Below are 24,788 nucleotides of genomic sequence, written 5' to 3'. Positions count from 1 at the left end.
AAAAAGTTAAAAGCACACAAACAATAACCTCTTATAAACCAAGAATGGCTTCCAACTTTACAGATTACCTTTTGCTTAATAATTGTCCCTCAGTGACAGAAAACGACTCCCCATAGAGGTGTAATAAAAAGTGAAAAGGCACAGTTAACTAATGTGGGATGCAAAAGGGGTTTTCCCCAGGTTGTCTCCCCCCAAATATATGCCAAGCCTAGAATGCTGCTCGCATTACATGGTAAAGGACTGTACACTTGGAGGTGAATGCAAGCTGCTCAGAGGTTATTTTCCCTGAGGGCTATCAGCCATCTAGAACAATCAGACTGTATAGTCTGTCCCACCCTAAGTAGGGCCCACTCCCATCCGCTCAGGATCGGGGATTGCTTCCCTGAAGGACAGCCCAGAGACAAGCTCAAGCCCACTCAAGGATGACCAAGGTGAGGCTGCCATCTTGAATCTAGGAGCCACCCATCTTGCCACATGTGTACCCCTAGTCCCCCCCTCCCTATTATGTATACACCCCTAGCTTATCCCCTTGCTGTGATGTGTATGCCTATTGTACAGCCCCTTCCTGTGACATATGTGGTTACCATAATCAAGGGGGCTTGCACGCCCCTAAGGATATATAGACCTTGGTCAAAATAAAGAGGCACTCCCCTCTCCTCCTCCCGCTCACTGTGTGGACCTGGCTGCTGAGATCATCCCTGAGGTGAGCATGCTACCATAAAATGTGTCTGATTCCTTAATTTAACAATCTCTCCTTTCCTTTCTATCTTCCATGACTTTACTATGATCTTTATATAACAGGACAATTGCACCTATGAACCCTGTGATATTGTTAGAGACTGGTTATTCTGACAACCTAAGAACTTTGGACTACAGCAGGGAGGGGAGATGGATAAAAACACTTAAAGGAATTCAAAAGAAAGAAAATATGAATCTCAGTAAGTGTAAAAAGTACCACTGTTAATATATATATGTATATATATATATTACCAGAAAAATCAATGGAAAGAAAACATTGATACGTCTGATTGCATTAAAATGAGAAGATCTTGGATGTACACTGGTATAGATTAGAGCGGGAAACACAGGGAATCCAGGACAGATAAACCCCTCAGGACCAATAATGAGAGTAGCAATAGCAGGAGGGGAAGGGAAAGTGAGGGGAGAAAGGGAAACTGATCACAAGGATCTACATATAACCCCCTCCCTGGGGGACGGACAACAGAAAAGTGGGTGAAGGGAGACATCGGTCAGTGTAAGACATGAAAAAATAATAATAATTTATAAACTATCAAGGGTTCATGAGGGAGGGAGGGAGGGAGGAGAAAGAGGGAGGAAAATGAACTGATACCAAGGGCTCAAGGAGAAAGCAAATGTTTTGAGAGTGGTGATGGCAACAAATGTACAAATGTGCTTGACACAATGGATGGATGGATGGATTGGGATAAGAGTTGTATGAGCCGCCAGTAAAATGATTTTTTTTTTAATTAGAAGCTCTGTAAAGAAAGTGGAAAAGCAAGCCACAAACTGGAAATATATATGCAAATTAGATTTGAAAATACATAAAGATCTCATAAAAACCAGTCAGAAGAATACAAACAACTCAATAGATAATTGACTAAGAGATTTAACAGGCGTCTCAACGAAAGAAAAATTATAGGGTTAACCAAGAGATGAATGCATGCTCCACCTGAAGTAGGCAGATAAATAAGATAATGAAAAATATCATCTGACATTAACTCAATTGGCAAAACTAAGAATTCTGAGAATTATACTTGTTAGGGAGGGTCAACAAAACTTCTTGTAGATTACTGGTCTGAATGTAAATTGATATAACCTTTGTAGAAAGACAAGTTCTATTGTCTCTCAAAACTAAACTAGCAATCACCTGTGAATACACATAAGATCAACTCTTGCACATGTACAGGAATGTCCATAGTGCCAAAAAAGGTCATACTAGCAAAAACTTGAAAATAACTCAAATCTCCATCAGCAAGACCATGAGTTAAGAAGATAGGATTTTGTCACATCGTGGAATACTATGCAGCAATGAAAAAAATGAACGATAGCTATATTGAAAAATATAGCTAAATCTTAGGAACACAATTTTGTAAAGAAAAAACAGCTCTGGAAGACTATAAAAATATAATACTCTCTTGTAATACTAAAAAGCAAGGAAAATTAAACAATATATTAAGCACACCTACAAGTACATTTTTTTAAAAATAAGGGAAATGATACTAAGATAACAGTAGAAGAGCTAAATTAGAGAACAGTAACAACACCAAATGTTGGGAGGGATGTGGGTCCCTGGGGCTCTCAGAGACTACTTACTGGTGGGAGTGTAGAATTTCAACAACTATTTGGCATACTATTTAGAAGTTTCTTTAAAAGTAAAGACCCTGTAATTTCACGCCTACGTATTTAAGCAAAAGGAAACATATCCACAGAAAACGTATACAGAAATACTCTGAACAGCTTCACTTATAACCAACGAAAACTGGAAATTAGCCAAGTGCCCATCCGAAAGTGAAGATATAAACACACGATAGTACACCCCTAAATGGAATATTAATCAGAAGTGAAAAAATAAGTTATCATTATTTTTGACAACAATATGAATGAATCTCACAAACATTATGCTCATTGAAAAAAAAGTGCGTACTGTACGATTCTATTTGTATTTATGGTGATAGAAATCAGATCCGCGGCTGCTTCTCGGGGTGGAGATTAAATCAGAAGGCACACAGGGAAATTCTCTCAGGTGATGGTTAGTATCTTCCAATCGGATAGGCGTATGCGTTGAATCTCCACTTGCCTGTCAGATTGTTCTACTCCGGGGCCTTGCACAATGCTGTGATGCTAAAAGCTTTGCCAGCAGCATTCCAAATAGTTGCACAGTCACCCATGGTGACCAAGTTTCAGCAGAGCGTCCAGACAAAATTCTTCAGCTCCACGCAATTCAAGGCGTCTGTTGTCCTTCTGCCTCCTTGCTCATTGGCCGGGCCTCACGTGCATAGTAGATGATGGCAAGTACCCTGGCAGGTCAGGTGCCGATCGTAAGATCTATGCGTTTCAGTATGTTTCATCACACCCTAATAACAAAATTCTAAGAAAAATGTAGAGCAGCATTTCATAAATTGGCAGTGGATGACTTTTTACATGAAAAACAAAGCAGAACATAGCAAATAATGCGGTGAAAGTGCTATATTTGATAAAATGTCACCTTTTACATAATTTGTAAAAATTGTCTTTGAAGTGTTTGGCCTTGTATTTAATGAAGTAATAATAGCTAACGCCAAAGGAGGAAACGGTGATTGAATGATCAATAGAATATTGAAGGAACTGGTAACCGAGGGTGGGGTGGGCTGGGATGGGACACAGAAGGAACCTGAGTTCTGTTAGGGTTTGCTTGGTTTAATGACCTTCAACTCCTCTGCCTGTGTTTTTATTCTGACATCTTTTAATCGAATACATAATTCACATACTATAAAATCCACTCATTATAGCATATAATTGTGGTTTTCAGTATGTTCACAAGGTTTTGCCACCATCACCACTAGTTCCAGAATCTCCTCCTTACAACAAAATGAAATCTCATAGCCATCAGAGTTCTCTCTCCACTTCACCCCCGAGCTTCAGCCCCCGGCGATCTCTAATCTGCTTTCGGCCTCTATGAATTTATTCTTCTGGATAGTTCATACAAGTGTAATTTTATAAGGCAGAGCCTGTGTGTCTGGTTTCTTTACTTTAGCATCGTATTTTCAAGATTCATCTGGTATCATGGATTGAATTGTGTCATCCCAAATATCTATCGATTTGACTGGACCGGGACTGTCTGAGGTTTGACAGCTCCATAAGGATGTAATCTGGCAGCTGTACAGCAATGTCATAATTGTGTTTTAAACAGAGAGAGATCTGATGTGATTGTTGTCTTGTTAGGTGCTATCAGGTCCGTTCAAGCCACAGCAACCCTCTAAACCTGCCCGCCCCGCCCCCTCCTCACTCTTGTTCCCAGGCCTGAGCCCATGGGTGCAGCCACCATGTCTGTCTGACTGAGGGCCCGCCCCTCCACTTGAACAAGCAAGAGGAAGGTCAATGACAAGAACCTTTCCCTGAAGCAGAGAGAGAAAAAGAGCCTGTCCATGCAGTTGGGGCCCTGAATTCAGACTTCTACCTCCTAAACTGTGAAAAACAAAAATTCTGTCTGTAAAGCTGTCCACTTGTGGTATTTCCATTGTAGTAGTGCACTGGAGAGCTAAGACATCCATGTTGTAACATGTCCCAGCATTCTCTTCTAGACCTTCCCAACCTCAACTGAAAAACATCGATTCTCCTCCCACCCGCAATCATTAGCAAAGACTTAAAAGACAGAGCTTCCAGAAGGAATAGCGGCTTGACTCGGTTCATCTCAGCATCAGTTCAACCTTTCAGCTCTCTGGACGAGCTGAACTCCCGGCTCGCTGGAAGGGGCAGGCACGCTACTTCCTCCACCGCAGCTTTCAATAACGCTACCATCAACCACTCCTTCATTTCTTTCAGACTTGCCCGGAACCACCGATGCATGGCCGTTTCCAGTCGAGGGCGCTTATCTGCAAACGCAAGCCGGAACCAGCCTGGTTCTTCGCACATGAAGGACTGGCCAGGGGACAGCAACACTTGTTTCTTTCAAAGTGGCGATGGAGAATTTGTTCTTCTTTAAATGCACATGGGTGCAGGTCCTTCTTCAAGTTGATCCAGACGTAGAGGCCAGAGCCACGATTGAGAAAGGGGACGTCCAAGGCCTTCAGCTCATCTGTGACAAACGTGTGAGCGTCCCGGAGCCGCGAGCAATTAGTGGGATGGTACACTACACGTTGTCCATCCACTCTCTGTTATGCAGTCGCCTGTACAGTTTGTACTGGGTGAGGCCCGACAGGCTGTGGAGGTAGCCCAAGGGTCCCACGGCAGCGACCACTTCCTTGTGGGAGTAGAGCGAGCCAAAGCGGAAGCCACAGATGCCAAAATCCTTACTGGTACCCCAGATCACATGAGTCCTGCTGGGATCAGGCAAACCGCTCAAGCTCAGGACCCTGTGGAATGTGGTGGCATCATCGAACACAGAGAGCATGTATATCTCATCTATAATCACATGTATTTCATACCTCTTTATAGCTAAAACTATTCCATTGCATGAGTGTCCGGGGCCATTGGGCTCAATCGTCACTATATTTTGTCAGAGCTTGCAGTACTTTTCCATTCCCACCTACGTGACATAGTTTTGTGATTAAGTTATCTCCCAGCCTGTCCTTGGGACGGACTGAGTTTAGCCTTCAAGTCTGCCTAGAAACAGATAAGGGGGTTCCATACATGGTGTGACAAAGCACCTATATCCTGCTTCCCCTTGACTGGGTAGGAGATTGTCTTCACCCGATTTACATATCTAGTGCCTGCACCTGATTTGCATAAAATGACGTCACTTTGGGTACCTGGTTGAAGACTGTAAACCGTTACTGAGGGCGCGCTCCCCTTGACTCCTTGATTGGTCTATTACCAAAGTGGCCTAATTTACATGTGCGATGGGTGTTTCCCCTCCCCTGGCCTATATTGGCTGCAACCTTTCACTCAATAAAGAGAGGCTTGATCAGAGTACTGTCTTGTCTCCATTTCTCATGTCTCTTGTTCCCCTCAATTCCCACTCCCTCCTCCAGGGTCTGCGTTGACGTTCCTGTGGGTCGGGACACATGAGTATTCTATATTTTATCTATTCGCCAGTTGATCAACATTTGGGTTATTTCTACTTCTTGATTAGTATAAATATGGGTATGAATACCCATATGAACATTCGTGTACACGGTTTTGTGTGAACATGTTTCTAGAATTGCTGAGCCAAACTTTTGGGTTTTGGTCGTAAAATGTATTTTTATTTGTTTGCTTGTTTGTTTTTGAAAATTTTATTTTTAGCTTCATTTTATAGTATCAACTTTGTTGAGATTTACATTCAATAAAATTCATCATTTTAAGTAAACATTTCAATGAGCTGTGCCCAGTTGGCACACCATGTGTTACCCCCCACCCCAAAAGAAAAAAGATGTGGCGTATTTCCAGCACTTCAAAGCCCTTTGTGCTCCTTCCCTGGTGGTCTCCACCGTACTCCGGCCTTAGGCCATTACTTTTTTGTTATTGTAGGTTTGTTAAGCTTTTCAAAAATTTCTCTTTTTTAGAAATCATTTTATTAGGGGCTCATACCACTCTTATCACAATCCATACATACATCAATAGTGTAAAGCACATTTGTACATTCATTGTAAAATTTTCATAGACACTAAAGCCTGTGAAAGCTGGAAACGGCTTAAGAAGAAATGTGTCCAGGAAACCGGAATGTTTTCCACTAAAACAGAAGAAAGAAAAGTACTAAGACTGCACATTATCCAAAGTAGAAAACCTTTGAGACCTGGAAAACAAACCTGTCCTGGTGCATTCTGGCTCTCACAGGTCTCACCGAACTTTGGGGACTAACCAGACTCTTCTACAGCACCTGCACAGTTTATGTTCCCCCAGCAATCAAGGAGGACTCAAATTTCTCCGCACTGTTATTGTCAACAATGTATTATTATCTATTTCTCTCTGTCTTTTGCTTTTTTTTTAATTGTGGAAAACATACATCTAACAAAACATTTGCCATGCCACTTATGTACAGTTTAGTGACATTAATGTCACTGCCATCAAGAGTCAATTCTAACTCACAGCGATCCTATAGGACAATGACCCTGTAGGCTTCCAAGACTTTAAATCTTTATGGGAGCAGAAAGCCTCATATTTCTCCTGTGGAGTGCCAGGCATGGTGAGTTTGAACTGTTGACCTTGTGGCTTCCAGTCCAATGTAGACCATATGCCACCAGGCCTCCTAAAGTTAGACCTTCTGGTGGGGTGTATTGTAAGGCCTAGATTTTCGTGAGCTGCCTTGACACCTTTCATTACTACAGGGCCAGAAAAGCCTACCTGTAACTCCTCCTGCTCTTGCCAGATAAGCCCAGTCAAAAAGGGTCCCCAATTGTTGGATTATAAAGAGACCCGTCCCCCAAGGATATACCAAACATCAGAAGCTGTTTGCCAGCACATGGTGGGAGGTCAGATGCTTAGAGATATCCTCTCCGAAGGCATTAAGCCACTGTCTGGTCCCACCAAAATGGAGCCCACTCCCTACTGTTAAGGACAACGGGTTACTGCTCCCTGAAGGTTCTAGGCCATCACTCTGGTCCCTGTAGGTGGGGTTTACACCCTACTGATGATGGTGTCTATGGAGAGCCAAAGAACAGGTCAAACCTGCTCATTGACATCCAAAGTTAGGCTGTCATCCTGAATCTAGGATCTGCCCATCTTGTCATGTATACCCCCACTCCCTCCTCTTCCTATTGCGTGAATATCCCTGATGGTCCCCCTCTCATTACTGTAGTACCTATAGTACAACCCTTCTTCGGACGTATGTCTCTACCTGTAATTAGTGGGCTTGCACGCCCCCCAAAGATACATAAGCCTTGGTTAGCAATAAAGAGCATGGCTCTTCCCATCCTCTCTCCCCTAGTTCTCGCTCCCGTTTCCTCTCCCCTTTTTCTCCTTCCTCTCCGCCTCTCTCCTGCTCTCCATCTCTCTCTCCACATGGACCACCAAGCGAGGCTGAGGTGAGCATGCTACCATGAAATGTGTCTGATTCCATTATCTCAATCTATCTTCTATCTCTCCTTATTCTCTATGACTATATTATAATCTATGTATATATATTTTAACCGTACAATCTCGCCCATTGAACCCGCAATTAGTTTGGGGGGGCTGGCCATACCACCATGGTTAATTTCTCCAACAACACCTTAGCTGGTTCTCAACGTAACGGATTCACTTTTCTTCCAACCCATGAACTTATTCAGGCAAGTATATCACATGGCTCCTCATTCTGGGCTCACTGCAAAGAAAAGCCTGCCTCCCAGGCTCCCTGCTGGTTCACTCTTTCTGTGGACAACTTTCCAAGTGGCCTTGCTAGGTGACAGGTAGCCTCCTGTCCTGCTTGCTAAGTACCAAACCAAAGCTAACCAAATCTATTACCATTGTGACCCAGTTGATTCTGAGTCACAGTGGCCCCTTTCCCCGCCTATAGGACAGAGTGGAACTGCACCATTGGGCTTTCAACGCTGCAATCTTCATGGAAGCAGACTGCCACAGGTGGGTTTTAATCATTGACCTTTCAACCAACAGCCATGCGCTTAACCACTGCACCACCAGGGCTCAGTAATATGTGTGTGTGTATTCATATGGAAAAAAACAAGAAAGCCTATATAGTCCAAAATTGGTTCTCAAAATTGATATACCCATCATTAGAATTTATTAAAAACGGGTGCCACTTGCTCATGCCCAGAATTAAGATCTCATGTTACTTCAGAGGCCAGCCTGTGCACAATTACCATTACATTTTTCTTACTATCTGTCAGTCCATTCTTCAGTTGCCTGCATATTTGTCTGAGGGAACCTGGTGGTGCAGTGGTTGCCTGTTGGCTGCAAACCAGAAGGTCAGCAGTTTGAAACCACCAGTGGCTGCTTGGGAGAAAGATGGGATTTTCTACTCCTGTGAAAAGTTACAGACTCAGAAACTCGCAGGGGTCGCTATGAGTCAGCATCGACTCAATGACAGTGAGTTTTTGAGTTATATTTGTCTGTCTTCCTTGCTAGAACATCAGTTCCCATCGCCCTCCTGTCGGTCTGACCTATAGAGACCCTATATAGCGTTGTTGAGGCTATCTAGCCTTGCAGGAGCCAACGACCTCTTTTTCTCCCCCTGCAGAATGGCCATTGAGTTGGAACTAGCAGCCCAGCCCCAGCATCACCAAGCCTCCTTTAGAACTGAGGAATTGCTCCTCTGAGAAAGGGGGAGGCTGAGAACGATGGGCAGGACACATCAGAGAGAGGCAGGGCAGTAGAAGGGAAGGAAAATAAGAAAACCCAGGTCGCTGCAAAGGCCCATGACTGGATAAGAGGTGTCTGAGGGATATTTTTCAAGGGGAACATGGGGCGCTGTGAGATAAATAAAGCACCCCTTTCCAGCTCCACGCAGAAGTCCTCAATCCAGGGTTGATTTCTCCCTAACCTGGAGAACAGGGAGTGTTCAGTGGGGGCTGACTCACCGTGAGTGGCAAACTTGTGGTGGTAGATCTCGTAGACCCTTCTGTGCGCCTCTGCCAGGGCCCGCCACCCGGATGCTCTGCAGTCCTGCAGGCCAAGTTCCCTCATCGCCTCCTCCACGTCACCGAAAGTGAACCATATCCCCACCAGGTCCCCGAAGGAGTGGAAGGCGAACGTGGCATAGTCGGCGAAGAGGTCAGCAAAGTCTTGGCTTCTCTGGGTGATGCTGGTGGGGAGCGTCCGGTGGTGCAGGATGACCATGGGCTGCAGCTGGGCGGCCACCAGGGCCTCCAGGAGTCCCCGGTAGCACTGCACAGCACCCTCGTCTGCATCCTTGGACACTCCTGTTGGGAGAAGCTGTGCCCATGGCAGAAAGACTTTATAATGGGTGACCTGGCTGGAACGAAGACTGCCAAAGTACTCGGGCAGAAACGCAGGTAGTGGCTGCTGACAAAGGTAAACCTCCTTGTCCCTGTCACCTGCTGCCACGTGGGCGCCCTGGTTTCCCAAGGGGTCATTCAGGTTTGGCAGCAAATTGTTGGTGAGAGGACCAGCGGCTAAAATGACATTGCTACCAGACTCCCGGTCTAAAGCCCAGCACAAACAGCTTAAGGGGACAAGACAGACCAGGTCCCACGGCAGCCTCATTTCCAGGAACTATGGAGAGGTGTGTGGATTCTCTACTTTATCACTGCGGCCGAGGCTATAAACTACTGAATGATTATTAGCATGTAATAATTAACTGGGGTAGCTAAGACCATAAAACCAGAACATGGTTCACCGAACACAGTATTTAAAAATATTTAAAAATGTGAAGACCACATGAGGGACCTGGAGCAAGAAAAAAACATTCTTACCCTTTCTGTTTTACCTACAGAATCCTGTTTCTAATCCCTCGCTAAGCGTTTGGCCTTTTGGAAGTAAGTAATCTAAGAACACCTTTTGTACAGGATGAAAATGGTACAGACACAGTAAAAAACTGCTCACCAGCCAGGGCGCTGGGCAGCACGTTGCCGAGCTCAGCATGAGGTTTCAGACGCAGGGGTCCCTTGGGTGTGCTGGCCGAGTCCAGGACGCTCCAGTGGGGGATTGAAGCTGACTGTGCCCAGATGGGGGTTCCCAGAGGAGCTGGATTCAAAATGGTTCACGGGACCACCGCACTGGCCTTCAAGTGTCCCCAGGGAGTTATTGCAGGGCACTCCTGGGCCATGGTGGTGTCCAGAATGCCTTCCAAATTATGAAAAAGTGATTAAGATCAAGCATGGCTGGGGCTACAGCAGAGTACAGCTTTGGGGAGCGGCTGTTGGCTCGGCAATGTCGAATCTATGAGTTTCAAAACAAGGAACACATCTCCGTAGCAACTGCCTCTAAGCTGCTTGCCCACATGGCGCTCCAGGAACGAGGTGTGGGCTGTCTGTGAGCACCTTGGTCTATGGCTGGGATGAGAGAGCTCTGGTCTCTGCTATGTGGAGTGAAGGGAACCGCATCCCAGGGACCACCTTCGCATTAGGTTCTGGCTCTTTGTATGCCTGTAAGTCATGGATAGAGGCCACTCCTCTGACCTGGAAGTGGAACAAGGCCATGATCTAGTTTATCTACCACGCCACTACAGAGATGCCCCAGGAGGGTAGCAGGACTGAGTCTCCAGTGGCAACAGTGCTCATCCGCACGACAAGTATAACTGATCTGCCCCTGACAGGGGGAGGATGTGGCTGTTTGTATTTCTTGGGGTGACCGTCAGTGGTAATAAGTCACCCCATACTTATAGTGAAGGGGTTACTGATTTTATTGATCTTCCCCCCACTTTTTTAGCTTATGTACATTGGCCTCTGTGTGTCGCTAGTTGTTCATGAGCTGCTGCAGAGGAAATTATTCCTTGTACTTTCTTTGCTGTTAACATGGCATGCTTCTACTAAAAAAAAAAGTTGCAAATGCCCTTTCCGCCACCCTCCTCCTTCCTTTGATTAACCACTCTGAACCATGAGTTTCCGTCAATCCTCCCCCTTTCCCGCTCCCAGGCACCAGGATCTCATGTGGATAATCACTTAGCCAAGGAGCTCTGATGGCACAGAGGATTGCACAGCAGGCCAGGCTAGCAGCAAGATCAGGCTTTCTGCTCCTGGAACCTTGGAAACCCACAGGGGAGTTCTACTCTGTCCTACAGGTGGTCCTCTACTTGGCGGCAGTGCTTGTTTTGTAACTCACTAAACTTGAGCCTTGGTTCGTTCACTCATATAATGGGGCAAATGGCTGGTAGCTTTGAAAGTTAAAGGTGTCTGTAGAACAGTGCTAGTCAGTGATAGCTGTTACATAAAAGTACAGATTTGTGTTTGTGTGTACACATCCATTGAACATACTTAGGATCATACCCTCCGTGTTATGTTATACCTGGTTGGTGGCAGCAGAGCAGAGCTGAGAACTACACAGATGGAGAACTGAGCGGAGAGGACAACAGGGCCCAGGGTGGAGCTGTCACAAGGCTGCTGATGGAAGGCTGGGCTCCGGTTAGTGGTGGGGCCAGCAGTGGCGCTGTCTCAAGGCTGCCAGGTGAGAGCCAGAACAGTTAGCAACGAGAACAGAGCCGGCCAAGAGCCAGAGAGCTTGCCCATGCAACAGCAGCAGCCATGACACACCTGCCAATCACTGAAGCAGCAGCAGCACAGTTCAGGGGCTGGGTCCACTGTGCACTTGCCAATTACCCGAGTCAGTCAGCTTTGCGGCAGCGCCGTATGTGGCCAGTAATGTAAGAGGGGGACCCATCTGGGACAATGGCTCTGCTTTTAATTCAAGAGGGGGACCCATCCGGGACTAGGGCTCTGCATTTAATTCAATTGTTCATATTTTTAATTAAAAGCTGTTATCAGGGGAAACCGATTACAAGGATCTCCATATAACCTCCTCCCTGGGGGATGGACAACAGAAAAGTGGGTGAAGGGAGACATCAGACAGTGCAAGATATGACAAAATAATAATTTATAATTATCAAGGGTTTATGAGTGAAGGGGAGCAGGGAGGGAGGGGAAAAATGAGGAGCTGATGCCAGGGGCTTAAGTGGAGAGCATGTTTTGAGAATGATGAAGGCAATGAATGTACAAATGTGCTTTACACAATTGATGTAAGGATTGTGATAAGAGTTGTATGAGCCCCTGATAAAATGATTTAAAACAAAAAAAAGCACAAAAACTAAAAAAAAAAGCTGCTATCACAGGTGTGATTCTGTGACTCTCTTGTGGACATTACAACAAATTATTGCTTGAACCCCGAGAGTGCTGTTGGGGGTGGGGGCGGGGAGTGTCTGGTGTCAGAAAAAATGAGATGGGAAAAAGGAGTCACTGGCCTCCACCTCGTGGGACTGTTCTGGGCTGAATCTTAGAGCCCGAAGCCTTCCTTTTCTTTGCATTGACTGTGAAACTCAGGGAAGATGTGTGAGGGCTATCTCCATTCACCATGTTTATGCAGTCAGTATGCTGAGCAAATAATCCAACAAGCGAGACTTAGGACGCGGTGGCACCAGGCTGGAAGGAGGCAGATTAACAATGTGTGATGTGCAGATGACACTACCGTGCTTGCTGAAACAAGCACTTGAAACACTTGCCGGGGAAAATTGAAGACTACGAATCAATGCCAAGAAACCCCAAACTGTCTCAATTGGCCCAAGAGCTATCTTGATAATGGAGAAAACGTTGAAGTCATCCAGTATTTAATTTTGCATGGATCCGCAAGCAATGTTTATGGAAGTTATCAGTCAAGTGAAATGTGTTTCACTGGGGCAATCTGCTCCACAAGACATAGTCAAACTTTCAGAGCCAAGAAGTAGCCCAAGAACTAAGGTGCGCCTGACTCACGGCCAGTGTTTTCCACTGCCTCGTGGGCATGCGAAAGCTGGACAATGAATAAGGAAGATCAGAGAAATTGATACACTGGAATTATGGAATTGATGAATATTCAGTCCTTGAACTGCCAGAATCAACTGGCCTGTCTCAAAGGAAGGGGAACTAAAATGCTCCTTAGAAGTGAGGCTGTACCAGGAGGGAAGGGGGGTAGAAAGGGGGAATCGATCACAAGGATCTACATACAACCTCCTCTCTGGGGGATGGGCAACAGAAGGGTGGGTGAAGGGAGATGCTGGGCAGTGTAAGATAAAATACAATAATAATTTATAAATTATCAAGGGTGCATGGGGGAGTAAGGGTTCATGAGGGAGGGGGGAGGGGAAAAGGAAAATGAGCTAATTCCAGGAACCCAAGAGGAAAGCGAACTTTGAGAATGATGAGGACAACAAATGTATAAGTGTGCTTCATACAATTGATGTATGTATTGTGAATTGTATGAGCCCCAATGAAATGATTAAAAAAAAAAAAGTGATGCTGGTGAGACTTCATCTCATCCACGGCAGACGTTATAGGAAAGGCCAATCCTGGAAAGGACTTGTGTTCAGTTACGCGGACAGCTAAAACGAGAGGGACTGGCAGTGGCGGCCACAGGCTCCAACAGAACAACTGTGAGGAGACCAAGACCAGGCAGGCGGTGCTTCGCTGTTGTACACAGGATTGCTCTGAGATGGGCCCCAACTGGAGGGCACCTAACGCGCAGCCCTGGGCTTCTAATCATCACTTTGTATGGCTATTTCTGGACTTCTGATTTTTTTTTCCTCATACAATTTTTAATCTCCCTAGCAGTACAGTAATTTTTAGGCCCCTGGGTGATATACTGCTTTGCCCAAAGCTGGTTACCAAAGCTTTAGTTGTTTGAACCCACCCAGCGACACTGTAAAAGGTCTGGTGACCTGCTCTCATCGATGACAACCAAGAAACTCCTGTGCAGCAGTTATGCAGGCCGTGAGGCGACACGGGGCCGACTTAGGATACAGCCAACAGCACGGTACTTCTGGCTTTCTGGTAGGGCAAGGCTTCTTTTCTGTTTGTCTCTCGCAAGGTTCGTGGCTATGTACTTGTCCACTTTCATGTCTGTGTTCTGGACACACTTCCGTCTTAGAATCTCGGTCGACCTCATTTTTACCCACCCCCCAACAGTAATGGCTGTACAATCATCAGTTTACTTCACTTTCACGTGCATCCCATACATAGCTACAGCATAATTTAACTTCACTACTGGGCATTTGCTTTGGATTTGGTTACGGATTAACAGACAACTTCCATCTTCAGGGACATGTTTGACCTACCCACTTTTCTTTAGAACTATTTCCCAGGGTTCTCTGTAGAGGTTCCAGCATCCATTAGCCCCTTCTCCTCTCTGACAAAGAGCATGTGTAGGAAGCAGGTTCATGGAAACGGGAAGCTGCAATCAAGCATGCGGAAATGGACTTCAGTACTGAAGACCATCTTGCTCTGGAGTGCCCACTAGTGACAGAGTTGGGGAGATGACAAATAAGGAACTCCTTTCCTAGATTAAAAATTCTTTGGTTCCAATTCCCGTCAGGACTCTACTTCAAAAGAACTTCCCAATCAAGCTGGAGTCAGTTCGGGGTGAGGGGGGGGGGGGTCAGTAAGGGGAGTCCTCGTTCTCCTCTGGGTGAAAACTAGATGGTCCTCATGCTGCCGGCTTCTAAATGTCCGTCCTGTGTGGTCTTTGTCTGCAGGAAGTCCAATGGCTCTTCCGGGCCACCTTCATTTACCTGTCAGAGGGTGGATGAGCCAGAGGAGAATGAGACGTTACTGTCTGCTCACTCATCACCTCTACTCCCTCACAGCCCTGCAGGCTGGTGAGAGCTGCCACGCTACGAACATACTCATCAGAGCTGTTTCTGGAACAGTTAGCAGCATCAACAGAGACAATTCTCTCCTGGAGAACCACGTAATTTGGGGACAGCTTGTAATATAGAAAATAACACTTTTGTCTGAAATTTCCCTTAGAACATGGAAATCGCTAATAAGAGTAATGGGAAAAGTGTGTGGGGGTACGGAGAGACCAAACAAACCTATTGAAACACACACAAACCCATTTTATTTTTAAAATTTTGAAAACTGGAAATTATCCCAAAGATTTCTGCAAGGCCCTTTAGTCTTCCTCCTAAGTAATCTTAACAAGGACTCCTCGCAGGAGCGGAACCCGAAAGGGAGCAACTTCATTCCCTCACTGCAGAGCCAACAAAACCATGACTCGCTCACAGGGTGATAGAAGCAATTTCTATCAAGCTGGGAGAGAAATAAACTCAACATACAGCTTGAGAACAATTTATTTCACTTTATTGAAGAAGAACAACAGTGGTCAGCAGTAAAAAAGTTTTTGTCCACTAAGCCTAGCACCTACCACAAGAGGAAAAGTTGCAGGCATGTGAAAAATAAAGTCTCGGTTATAAAAACCACACATGTATTGATTGAGAGTCCGCTTCACCAGGGCAGGAACCTTACACAACAACAGATGATGGCATCACAGCCCGTGGCAGGGTTGAGACTCAGTGCTTACGGAAAGAAACCTTCCTCCTAAAGCAGTGCTCTCAACAGCAGGGCTCTGCTGGGCTCTGGGCCAGGAGGCAGAGAGCTTCGTGGTCCGGGTGGTTACTTTCAATGCCTCAATCTTCCAACAAGTAGTTAGGGTTGACTACCAAGTAAGGATCTTCTTCATAGCTCTCACATCCATCGCTGGAGCCTTTCAATCCGGCCTGGGTGAGCTCAATCAGAACATGATCCTGTGAAACACAAACATTCTCCGTAGGGTTACAAAAGCAACTTCAGACTAATCTAATGTTTTGCCACCCACCCCACTTGGGGGGAGAGGGGCGGACAGAGGATGGACACAGGGACGGGAACTACCCCTAAAAATCGCTTACGAAGGCTGCTAAAACTGGTTTACATTAGGAGCCTGACCTTTCATACCAATAAGTCCTTCTTGAAATGTAAGCTCAACAAGATAAATGCAATTTCAAAAAGATTAAAATAAATGCTGCATTTTTAAGGTGGTTCAAAAGTATCTGGTCTCTCAAGGAGCCAGGGAGCCAAATGAGACAGCTCAGTGAAGAGCATCCTGCTTGTCAGTCACACACTCGGCAAAGAGCAAAAGCAGGAGCTGTCGTTCAGACAGGCTGGGCACAAGATGCTCCTGCGGGGAAGTCTGGGCAGACAGCAGGAGGGAGCGTGCCTGTGGACAGACAGTCCATACTCTGTCTGCCTGAGGAAGTGTGGCCAGACAGGAGGGGTAAGGGAAAGTGGTATGAAATAAAGTGAAAGCATTGGGCTGGGTTAGGCTTCTGTAGGCCCTGTGAAGGAGACAAGATGCTTCTATTTACTTGCTCTTAATTCTGCTTTACAACTTATAATTCTGACTATTCAGGATATGCCCACAAGTTTGTAGAGTGAGCCATAATGACCCACAAGAAATGAATAGCAAGAAACAGTTCACAGGGCAATGAATGTACAAATGCGCTTTACTCAACTGATGTATGTATGGATTGTGATAAGAGTTGTATGACCCCTAATAAAATGATTAAAAAAAAAAGAGAAACAGTTCACCAATGAACCTACAGACGTAAGTCATGAACTTTCCCAAGCGCAGTTCTATACGTACGTAGTGCGTGAGCCGATGAATGACTTTCTCTATGATTCTCTTCTTATTTATAAGTTCTTCTTCAGAACCTATTTCTGATTCAATTTCCTTCAAGTACCAGTTAACAAGCTCACTCCTCTTTAATGCTGACTCATCCTCTTCTGCAACAAAAAATACATTTTGAAAAGATTATTCTTCTAGCAAAGTGTACTGTCAATCTCTGGAGTTTGCATCCAGAGATAACCGGTAACCTGTCAGAAAGTGTATCTGCTGAAATAAGGTTTGTGATGTTTTAGCATAAGCCTGAAATAACCTGCCATATTACTTGCATTAAAGGATGCCTTTCTTGATCCCAAAGAGGAAACCCTAATACAACAGAGACTCTGAGAAACAAGTTTGGCAAAGCTATTATGATTTCTAAGAATGAAGGTCTTTATCTTCGCTTATGCTCCATCACATGAGAGTCTTTGCCGATAACTGAAAGCGTGAATGAGGATGAAGCAACAGCAAGCAGAACACGTTCAAGCTCACTTTCCCGCTTCGACAGGGATGGCCCTGAAGTGAGAACTGGAATTCAGGAGTGCGTTTTCCACATGCACACACACACGAATTATCCATATCAACTTAATAACCCTGCTCTTAAAATAAGAAAATGCCACATTAACAAGGTGGGACCCAGATACTGTAACTGTCCATAGAATTGTTAGAAGAAAATTCCACTCGGTCTTAATTTTAATAATTACTAATAAGACAGCAAAATGAATGGGAGAAATTTTAGCTTAATGGTGCAGACTGCCTTGAACAAAGCATGACTCAACTGATGTCCAAATGGTCTCAGGTAGGTGACCTCTCCTTGGTCTAAAGATCTGCCCTTGTGCTACAGAACAGATGAGGAAAATTCAGTTGGCTGAGTCAACGGCATTTTAAAAAAGACCCACTAGAATGTACTGTGGAATGCTCGGTGTCTGGGTACGTACCGAGGGAGACAATACCAAGCAGACTATGAGTTCAAGCGCACAGGCGCTCCTATATCTTTTCATGAGCTTACAGTGTGGGGATGAAATCTGCTCTGTCACAGGGGTCTCTTTGGAGTTTTCTGTTCTCACAGACCCAGCCCTGCTCACTGAGGGCGGAGTTTCCAGTGCAAACCTTCAGTGAGCTCACCTCGGCCCCCAGAGGTGGACTGTGGGAGGGCAGTGTAGGCCCACAAGTTTGCAGACTGAGCCACCAGAAGTTGGGACTCCCTGACTGAACTGTTCTCCCGTTTGCTTAGATCAAGCTGGGGTCAGCGAGGGAAAGCGATGAAGCGTGGGGCCCGTGCTGGTGTCCAGACACCACGCCACACGTATAACGAAGGGCTACAAACCTCACTCCCTTTCTCGTATGGAAGGGCTCTGGGTAATACAGACTTGTGAGTTCAATTACTTGCCTCGGAACTATAAATATCTAGGTGTCTCTTCGTTTTAAGAGGCATGGTGAGAATAATTTTCTTTCCGAAAAACAAAACAAAAACTATTTGGGTGTGTCTACGGGTTATCAATCTCAAGTTCTGCTTCAAAAGTAACATTACAATAGGCCATGGGCATTAATTATTAAAACGACCCACAAGCCTTTGTCTAGCTGTAAACCAGTGGAGAGACGTAGAGGTGGCAGGTAAGCTGATAAGCTGTACATCTGACTGTGATGTTTGTGTTTTTTTTTGAGACCAAAAATAACTATTTCCCTGGGAGGCTGGCGGCTCAGAACTTCTGGAACTGCTTCTTGGTGCCCGCAGCCTTGGTGACCTTGAGCACGTTCAAGCGCACTGTCTTGCTCAGGGACCGGCACTCGCCCACCGTGACGATGTCACCGATCTGGGCGTCCCTGAAGCAGGGGGACAGGTGCACAGATATGTTCTTGTGGAGCTTCTCAAAACGGTTGTACTTGCAGATGTAGTGCAGGTAGTCCCGGCGGATGACAATGGTCCTTTGCATTTTCATCTTGGTCACCACGCCAGACAGAATCCGCCCTCGGATGGAGACGTTGCCGGTGAAGGGGCATTTCTTGTCAATGTGGGTGCCCTCAATGGCCTCCTTGGGCGTCTTGAAGCCCAGGCCAATGTTTTTGTAGTAACGGGGAGCTTCTCCTTGCCAGTTTCCCCCAAGAGGACCCTCTTCTTGTTTTGGAAGATGGTTGGCTGCTTTTGGTAGGCACGTTCTGTCTGAATGTCCGCCATCTTCCCAGCCGCCTGGAAAAAAGAGGGCCGCGGAGCCGCCGCCGGAGTCCCCTAATCGGCAACGCAAGGTCTGGAAAGGAAGTCCTGACTGTGATGTTAAAGTGAGCTTGTCTAACAATTTACAGTATCCCCCTCCCAATGTACAGTATCTTTTGATAGAAATATGTTCCTTATCAGTTAGAAGCAGCTTATACATACAGCTTAGGTAGAAGACCAAGCAGGTCAGCAGTACTAGGCATAGCCTTACCTTCTTCCATCTTCCTGAGGTGAAGCACAATAAGGTTAGAGATTCGGCAGTACTCAGAGAAATTCAGCCTTAGGGCGGCTTTGGGGACACTCTCCTGGTTTATGTCCTCCACATGACCGCTGAGTCCATTCACAGGAGTGGGGATCTCAGCCTGGCCTAAGAGAAAAATTGACCACCTGAGTCTTGAGTGCTTATAAACAGATATACCCGATACGTTTCATACCAACACTAAAGTAAGGATTTCTCAAAGTTGTGAGTAAATTACAAATTTGTAAGCAGCACCAGTAAAGACACTAATTTAGAAGAATTTATGGGGAGATACAGCTTTCATGTTCTCAAAAGAATTGACAATACGAAGTACAAAAAATTTTAAGTTGGTATTTAAATCCATTCTGATGAGCTTGAAACTATTTTTTAATTCAAAAGCAAAATCACAATGCAAGTGAGGGTAGAAGTCCAGAAGGTGAAGGATACAAATGATAAACCATTTTGGTGAAAATTTTAATCAGTCTTCTTTCCGTATCGGTTTTGTATTTGTTTGTATTTTGCCACCAACAATTCATATATCCCACCTGGGCCCTCATCTGCTTCCATGTGTGTCTCCTCTTCTTGGTCTAGATTGACATCAGGCGTTTCCACACGGATGATTGATTTATTCAGTAACCGGAATGCTTCCTTCACGTGTTTGGGTTGGACCTAAACAGATCAAGATGATGTAGGTCAGTCTTCTTGTTATAATTAACAGATTTTTATCTACACCAGTCACTCCCTACCCACCCCTCAGCCCCCCTGCCAACACACACAATAACCGGCAGTAGAAAGTTTTGGAAAGACCGAATAACAATTCTCTCTCGCTGTTGGTGGAAATGCAAATTGATTCAAATCTCATAGGCAACATTCAAAAAGCTCACCAACGTGGAATTAAATGATAATGGAATTGTCCCACAAACTTTTGAAGACCTTTATATGCGGCAGTTGTTACTGAACACACGCAATCTAGAACTCAGTGACTTAACCCCTAGGGTACATACTGAACAAAAATGTGATCATGCATGCAATATCTGCACCCAAAAATGAACCCCCCCCTTTTTAATGGATCCAAGATTGATTTAATATTTTTGGGGGGGAGGGGTGGAAGGCCTTCAAAATTCCTGTAATATTTCATGTCCATATAAATAAACCACAAGATAACAGTGTGAGCTGAATCAGTGTTGAAAGAGTCGGCGATTGGTATGAACCAAGATGATCCCCATTTGATTGCATTTCCCTAATGCTAATTATCATGTTGAGCAACTTTTCATGTGCTTATTTGCCATCTGTTTATCTTCTTTGGAAAAATGTCTATTCAAGTCCTTTGCCCATTTAGAAGAAATTAGTTTCTTGTTGATGAGTTTCAAGAGTTATTTATATATTCTGAAAATGGAATCTTTCTAAAAAACCTGCAGATACTAAAGCACCCTTGTCATAAAGACCTGATGATTTCTTAAAACCAGCCCCAACCCCTACGGTTCTTATGTCCTGATTCTGTTTTGCCAAGGGCCCGAAGGGGTTGCCAGGAGTTAAGGGCAGACTCAAAACCAGCATACATCGGGGAACTCAAAGGATAAAGTGCACACACACATTTGCGTGCACACACATTCCCCAAATTGATCTGTGATCAAAACAGTGATTGGAGTCCGAACAGTGGTTGCTTCTGGGGTGGTGGTGGTAGTGTTAAGACTGATAGGGGACAGAGAACATTTTAGAATGATAAAAATATTTTATATCTCAAGCTGGTTGTAAAGACATATGTAAATAAAATGTCACTGCATTATTTCCTATATGCAAATTATCCCTAGATTATTTTCTTTAAAAGTTAATATAGACAATCTATTATGTCAAATAAATCTTACCTTGAACCTAATTTATAAAGCTAGGTGAAAACAGGCCTACTTCTCCTATTTGTTCCACCTTTTGTCCCCAGGCCCACTAAGTGTAGCTTTCAAACCACACATTATACAAACTCAAGGAGGAGAGTGCCCTTTGAAGAAGGGGCTACATTGCGATGTCTGTGCCTGCCCTTAGACCAGAACTCTAGCATATAGTAGGGTTTACACACACTTCTGGATGAACATTATTGTGCATTCAAATTTATGACATGCTTATCGCATTCTGATCAATCTAAGCACCACATTTAAATGGTTGGCCTTCTTAAAGGGAGAAATCCCAGGGTCATATAGTCTGTGAACATTCAAGTTATATAAGAACAAATCTGGAACAAATATTTCCCACCAAAGATGAGAAAACATTTCTATAAGCCAATAAATGAATCTCTCTTTTGTCGAGGCTCAGCTACCTCATCGCAGCAGTGCATCCGGGCCATGGCTTCCGAGAGTCGGATCATGCTCTCAAGCTGGCGCACTGTAATCCTCCACGCGGATTTGGTCACTCCAGAACCATCCCTCTGGCGGAGACGTTTATACTGCTCCACAATGAAGTCCTCTGACTCCTTAGAAATCTGTTTTGGTACAACACAGAGTCAGAAAATCATTTCCACTCAATAACTTCCTGTTTGAGTGAAGGGAGCCAGCTTAACTTTTCCAAACAGATAAGTGCATTGACTGTTAGGTTAAACAAGCCCTCTCACTGCCATCAGGTGATTTCTACAGCACAAAGGAGAAGTGCCATTGTGGGTTTCCGAGATGAATTTTTCCCAGAGCAGAAAAGTCTCATCTTTCTCCTGAGGAGGGAGTGGTGATTTCGAACTGCTGACCTTGCAGTTGGTTAGCAACACAGGGTCATCCATTACGCTACCAGGACTTCCTAACAGCCCTCTGAGCAGAAATATTTTGAAGAATTACACTTAGTCAAGAAGGTCGAAATTTTTTCAGCCAGTGACAAATTTATGAACATGAAACAGCAAGTATCATGTTAAGCAAAAGACCATTTCTGAAAGAAGCTTAACTAGGAGCAATGGAGTCGGATGTAAGGCCTTTCTAATTCGGGGTGTCCCCGAGCTCAAATGAACTCATGTTCAGGACATTCCAGAGCTCCAGTAAAATCTTATCTTTAACAAATACAAGTCAGCAGCAGGTTCGGTTAGCTTTTATTTGTTGAACGACAAAATACGGCAGACAAAAGGTCCTCAGATTTTCCAGGGATGAACCAAGTCTATTAAGAGCATGTGTGAAGATCACAAAGAAACCATGTCGTCATGGTGACAGATGGGTCTTCACAGAAATGGACCCAAAGCCCTTTGTTTTAAAGGACTCTCTAAGCGTCTGGGTCACTTGAGCACAAATTCCAGTATCATGGATGATCACTGGTGGTGAAAGATAAAGTCTATCAATAAAGTAAGAATCTCAATCAGAATCTTTGGTGTTCCATTTTAAGAAAACGCTAAACGGCAAAATGGACACATTATGGAAGCTACTTTAAAAATAAATTTCCAGATGAGAATTCTAGAGCCAGTGCAGATTCAATCCAATGAACTTTGTCAATGATTGTACTACAGCTAAGTGTTGTACATTTATCACAACAAGGAGTGGCAGTTCTTCAGAGAAAAACTCAACAAGTCAGTTACAGGCATCAGAAGATCCCAAACAAACAAGAAAACATATTGTTGGGAACGAAGGGGGTTGGAGCAGAGACCCAAAATCCATCTGTAAACAACAGGACATCCCCTCACAGAAGGGTCACAAGGAAGGAATGAGTCAACCAGGGTGCAGTACAGCACTGATGAAACACACAATAGCCCTGATTCTTTGAGGCTTCCTCACCCCCCACTATCATGACCCCAGTCCTGTCTTTCACTATGGGCTAGACCAGAGCATGTGCACAGGTACAGTTAAGAGCTCACAATACACGGATCCAGGTCAGATAAAGCCCTCAGTTACGGAAATGGGAATAGGGTAGAGAACAGGTAGAGGAAGGAGTCGTCGATCGATCGCAATGTTCAACACATAACTGCCCCTCGAAACCAACAGAAACATGGGTGAAAGGAGACAGTGGATGGTGTAAGATATGATAATAATAATTTATAATTTATCAAGTGCTCATGAGGGGGAGGAAGGAGGGAAAAAAGAACAGCTGATACCAAGGGCTCAAATAGAAAGAAAAGGTTTTGAAAATTATGATGGCAACATATGTACAAATATGTTTGATACAAATGATGTTTGGATTGTTATAAAAGCTGTAAAAGAATTTTAAAATTCTCAGGGAGAGTGGATGAAGTACAAAGCTGTCCTAGTTTATTCAATTATCAACAATTCTTCCCAAATAAATGTGTTTTTTTTTTTATTAGAACCCAACAAGTAAAATAAATTCAATTATTCAGGAGTTTAAAAACAATTTCCTTTGCTCAACCACTCTGATGAATAATTTCCATAAAATACCCCCTATGCCCTACCTTAGTATGAAAGGGCAGGTTACCTTGGGTTTAAACTGTCTTGCAAAGAGAAGATACCTCCTGATATCATCAAGGGAATAGACACGAGCTACAGAATCTTCAATTCTTGAATGCAAGTCGACTATTCGTCTGGCAATAGCATAATCTGTAACCTAATTCCAAAAAAAAGAAAATCACTTTAGTCAATCATAAAAATATCTATTCTAGGATCAAGTGGGAAGAGAATGCTGTGAAAATGATGATGGTGGCATGTGTAAATATGCTTGACACATTGGAGGAATGTATGGATTGTGATGAGATGTAAGAGCCCCAGTAAAAGTATTTAAAAAAACAAACAAACACCTGTTCCAGACTTTCCCAAGCAACAATAAATGAGGCAGACGAGTGCTAATCTGCTACTGAAGGAAATTATTAAGGGGCACTAATTCCTGAAGGTAAGTTTGGCAACAGCTTGATTTATTTAAAAGTTAAATTTTAAGGTGCATAGTTTTGCTCCCCTCTAGGAGCACCCCTGAAGGACATAACAGCAGCAGCAGCTGATGTGTTAGCCCTCTGGATATGCCAGTACTGCTGCCTAAGTGGGCCCAGAAGCACGAACGCCTGCGGTGGGTGGGTCCTATCACATTACAGGAAAACAGCTGAGGTTCAAGAGGCTAATTATGTTGCCTACGTCACAGTAAGTATCAGACCCCAGTTTTGAACAGTCTGGATTCAGAGTCAATGTTCTTAAGATATTTTGTTATTCATTAATACATATAAGATAAGCATCCTAGAATATCGAGAGTAAAACATACTAAAAATGAACTTTACTCTCAAGTGGCTCAGAAAACATTCGTGGACATACAGAGAAACATCAAATACCAAATGGAGCAAAAATGTTCTCATCTATTGCAGTCGAGAGTCAATCCAAATTCACAGTGACCCGCAAGGCAGTTTCCCAGGTCATACATCTGTACAGGAGTAGAGCCCACCTTTCTCCTCAGAGTGGCTGGTGGGGGTTTGAACCTAGCGATTAGCAGCCCAACAGGCCACACACTACACCACCATCCAACAAAAGGCAAACTCACTCCAAAAAACATTCACTGCCACTGGGAGTCAGTCCTGACTCAGAATGACCCCACAGGACAGGGTAGAACTGCTCCTATGGATTTTCTGAGACTGTAACTCTTTTCAGGGGAATATAAAGCCTCATCATCTTTCACCCAGCAGCTGATGGTTTTGAACTGCTGACCTTGTGCTTAGCAGCCCAATGTAGGACCTATTAAGCCATTAAAACTTCAAATGAC

The 24,788-nt window shown here is 44.4% G+C and overlaps 2 protein-coding genes and 3 pseudogenes across 2 annotated transcripts in view; 1 reads left to right on the top strand and 4 right to left on the bottom strand.

Annotated features, from left to right (window-relative positions):
• Window positions 1-9,798, bottom strand: part of LCT (lactase) — a 72,119-nt gene extending 62,321 nt beyond the window's left edge. The window contains exon 1 of the mRNA XM_004703881.2: window positions 9,153-9,798. Coding sequence (XP_004703938.1) covers window positions 9,153-9,798 — 646 coding nt within the window. The remainder of the gene's footprint in view (window positions 1-9,152) is intronic.
• On the bottom strand, window positions 4,423-5,256 carry LOC115872330 (annotated as a pseudogene).
• Window positions 9,799-9,809: 11 nt separating the features above from the next.
• Window positions 9,810-10,781, top strand: LOC115872748 (annotated as a pseudogene).
• A 4,558-nt stretch (window positions 10,782-15,339) lies between these two features.
• Window positions 15,340-24,788, bottom strand: part of MCM6 (minichromosome maintenance complex component 6) — a 35,853-nt gene continuing 26,404 nt past the window's right edge. Inside the window, exons 11-16 of the mRNA XM_045298914.1 lie at window positions 23,526-23,654; window positions 21,451-21,612; window positions 19,688-19,811; window positions 19,116-19,271; window positions 16,675-16,814; window positions 15,340-15,799 (exon numbers count right to left, since the gene is read on the bottom strand). Coding sequence (XP_045154849.1) covers window positions 15,683-15,799; window positions 16,675-16,814; window positions 19,116-19,271; window positions 19,688-19,811; window positions 21,451-21,612; window positions 23,526-23,654 — 828 coding nt within the window. The 3' untranslated portion in view covers window positions 15,340-15,682. The remainder of the gene's footprint in view (window positions 15,800-16,674; window positions 16,815-19,115; window positions 19,272-19,687; window positions 19,812-21,450; window positions 21,613-23,525; window positions 23,655-24,788) is intronic.
• Window positions 18,376-18,868, bottom strand: LOC101659208 (annotated as a pseudogene).

The sequence above is a fragment of the Echinops telfairi genome, unplaced genomic scaffold (genome assembly GCF_000313985.2).
Source record: "Echinops telfairi isolate 266 unplaced genomic scaffold, ASM31398v2 ScPeMD7_4;HRSCAF=17, whole genome shotgun sequence".
NCBI classification, from domain to species: domain Eukaryota; kingdom Metazoa; phylum Chordata; class Mammalia; order Afrosoricida; family Tenrecidae; genus Echinops; species Echinops telfairi.
The sequence above is the reverse complement of the archived record's forward strand: the minus strand, read 5'-3'. Positions and strand labels throughout refer to the sequence as shown.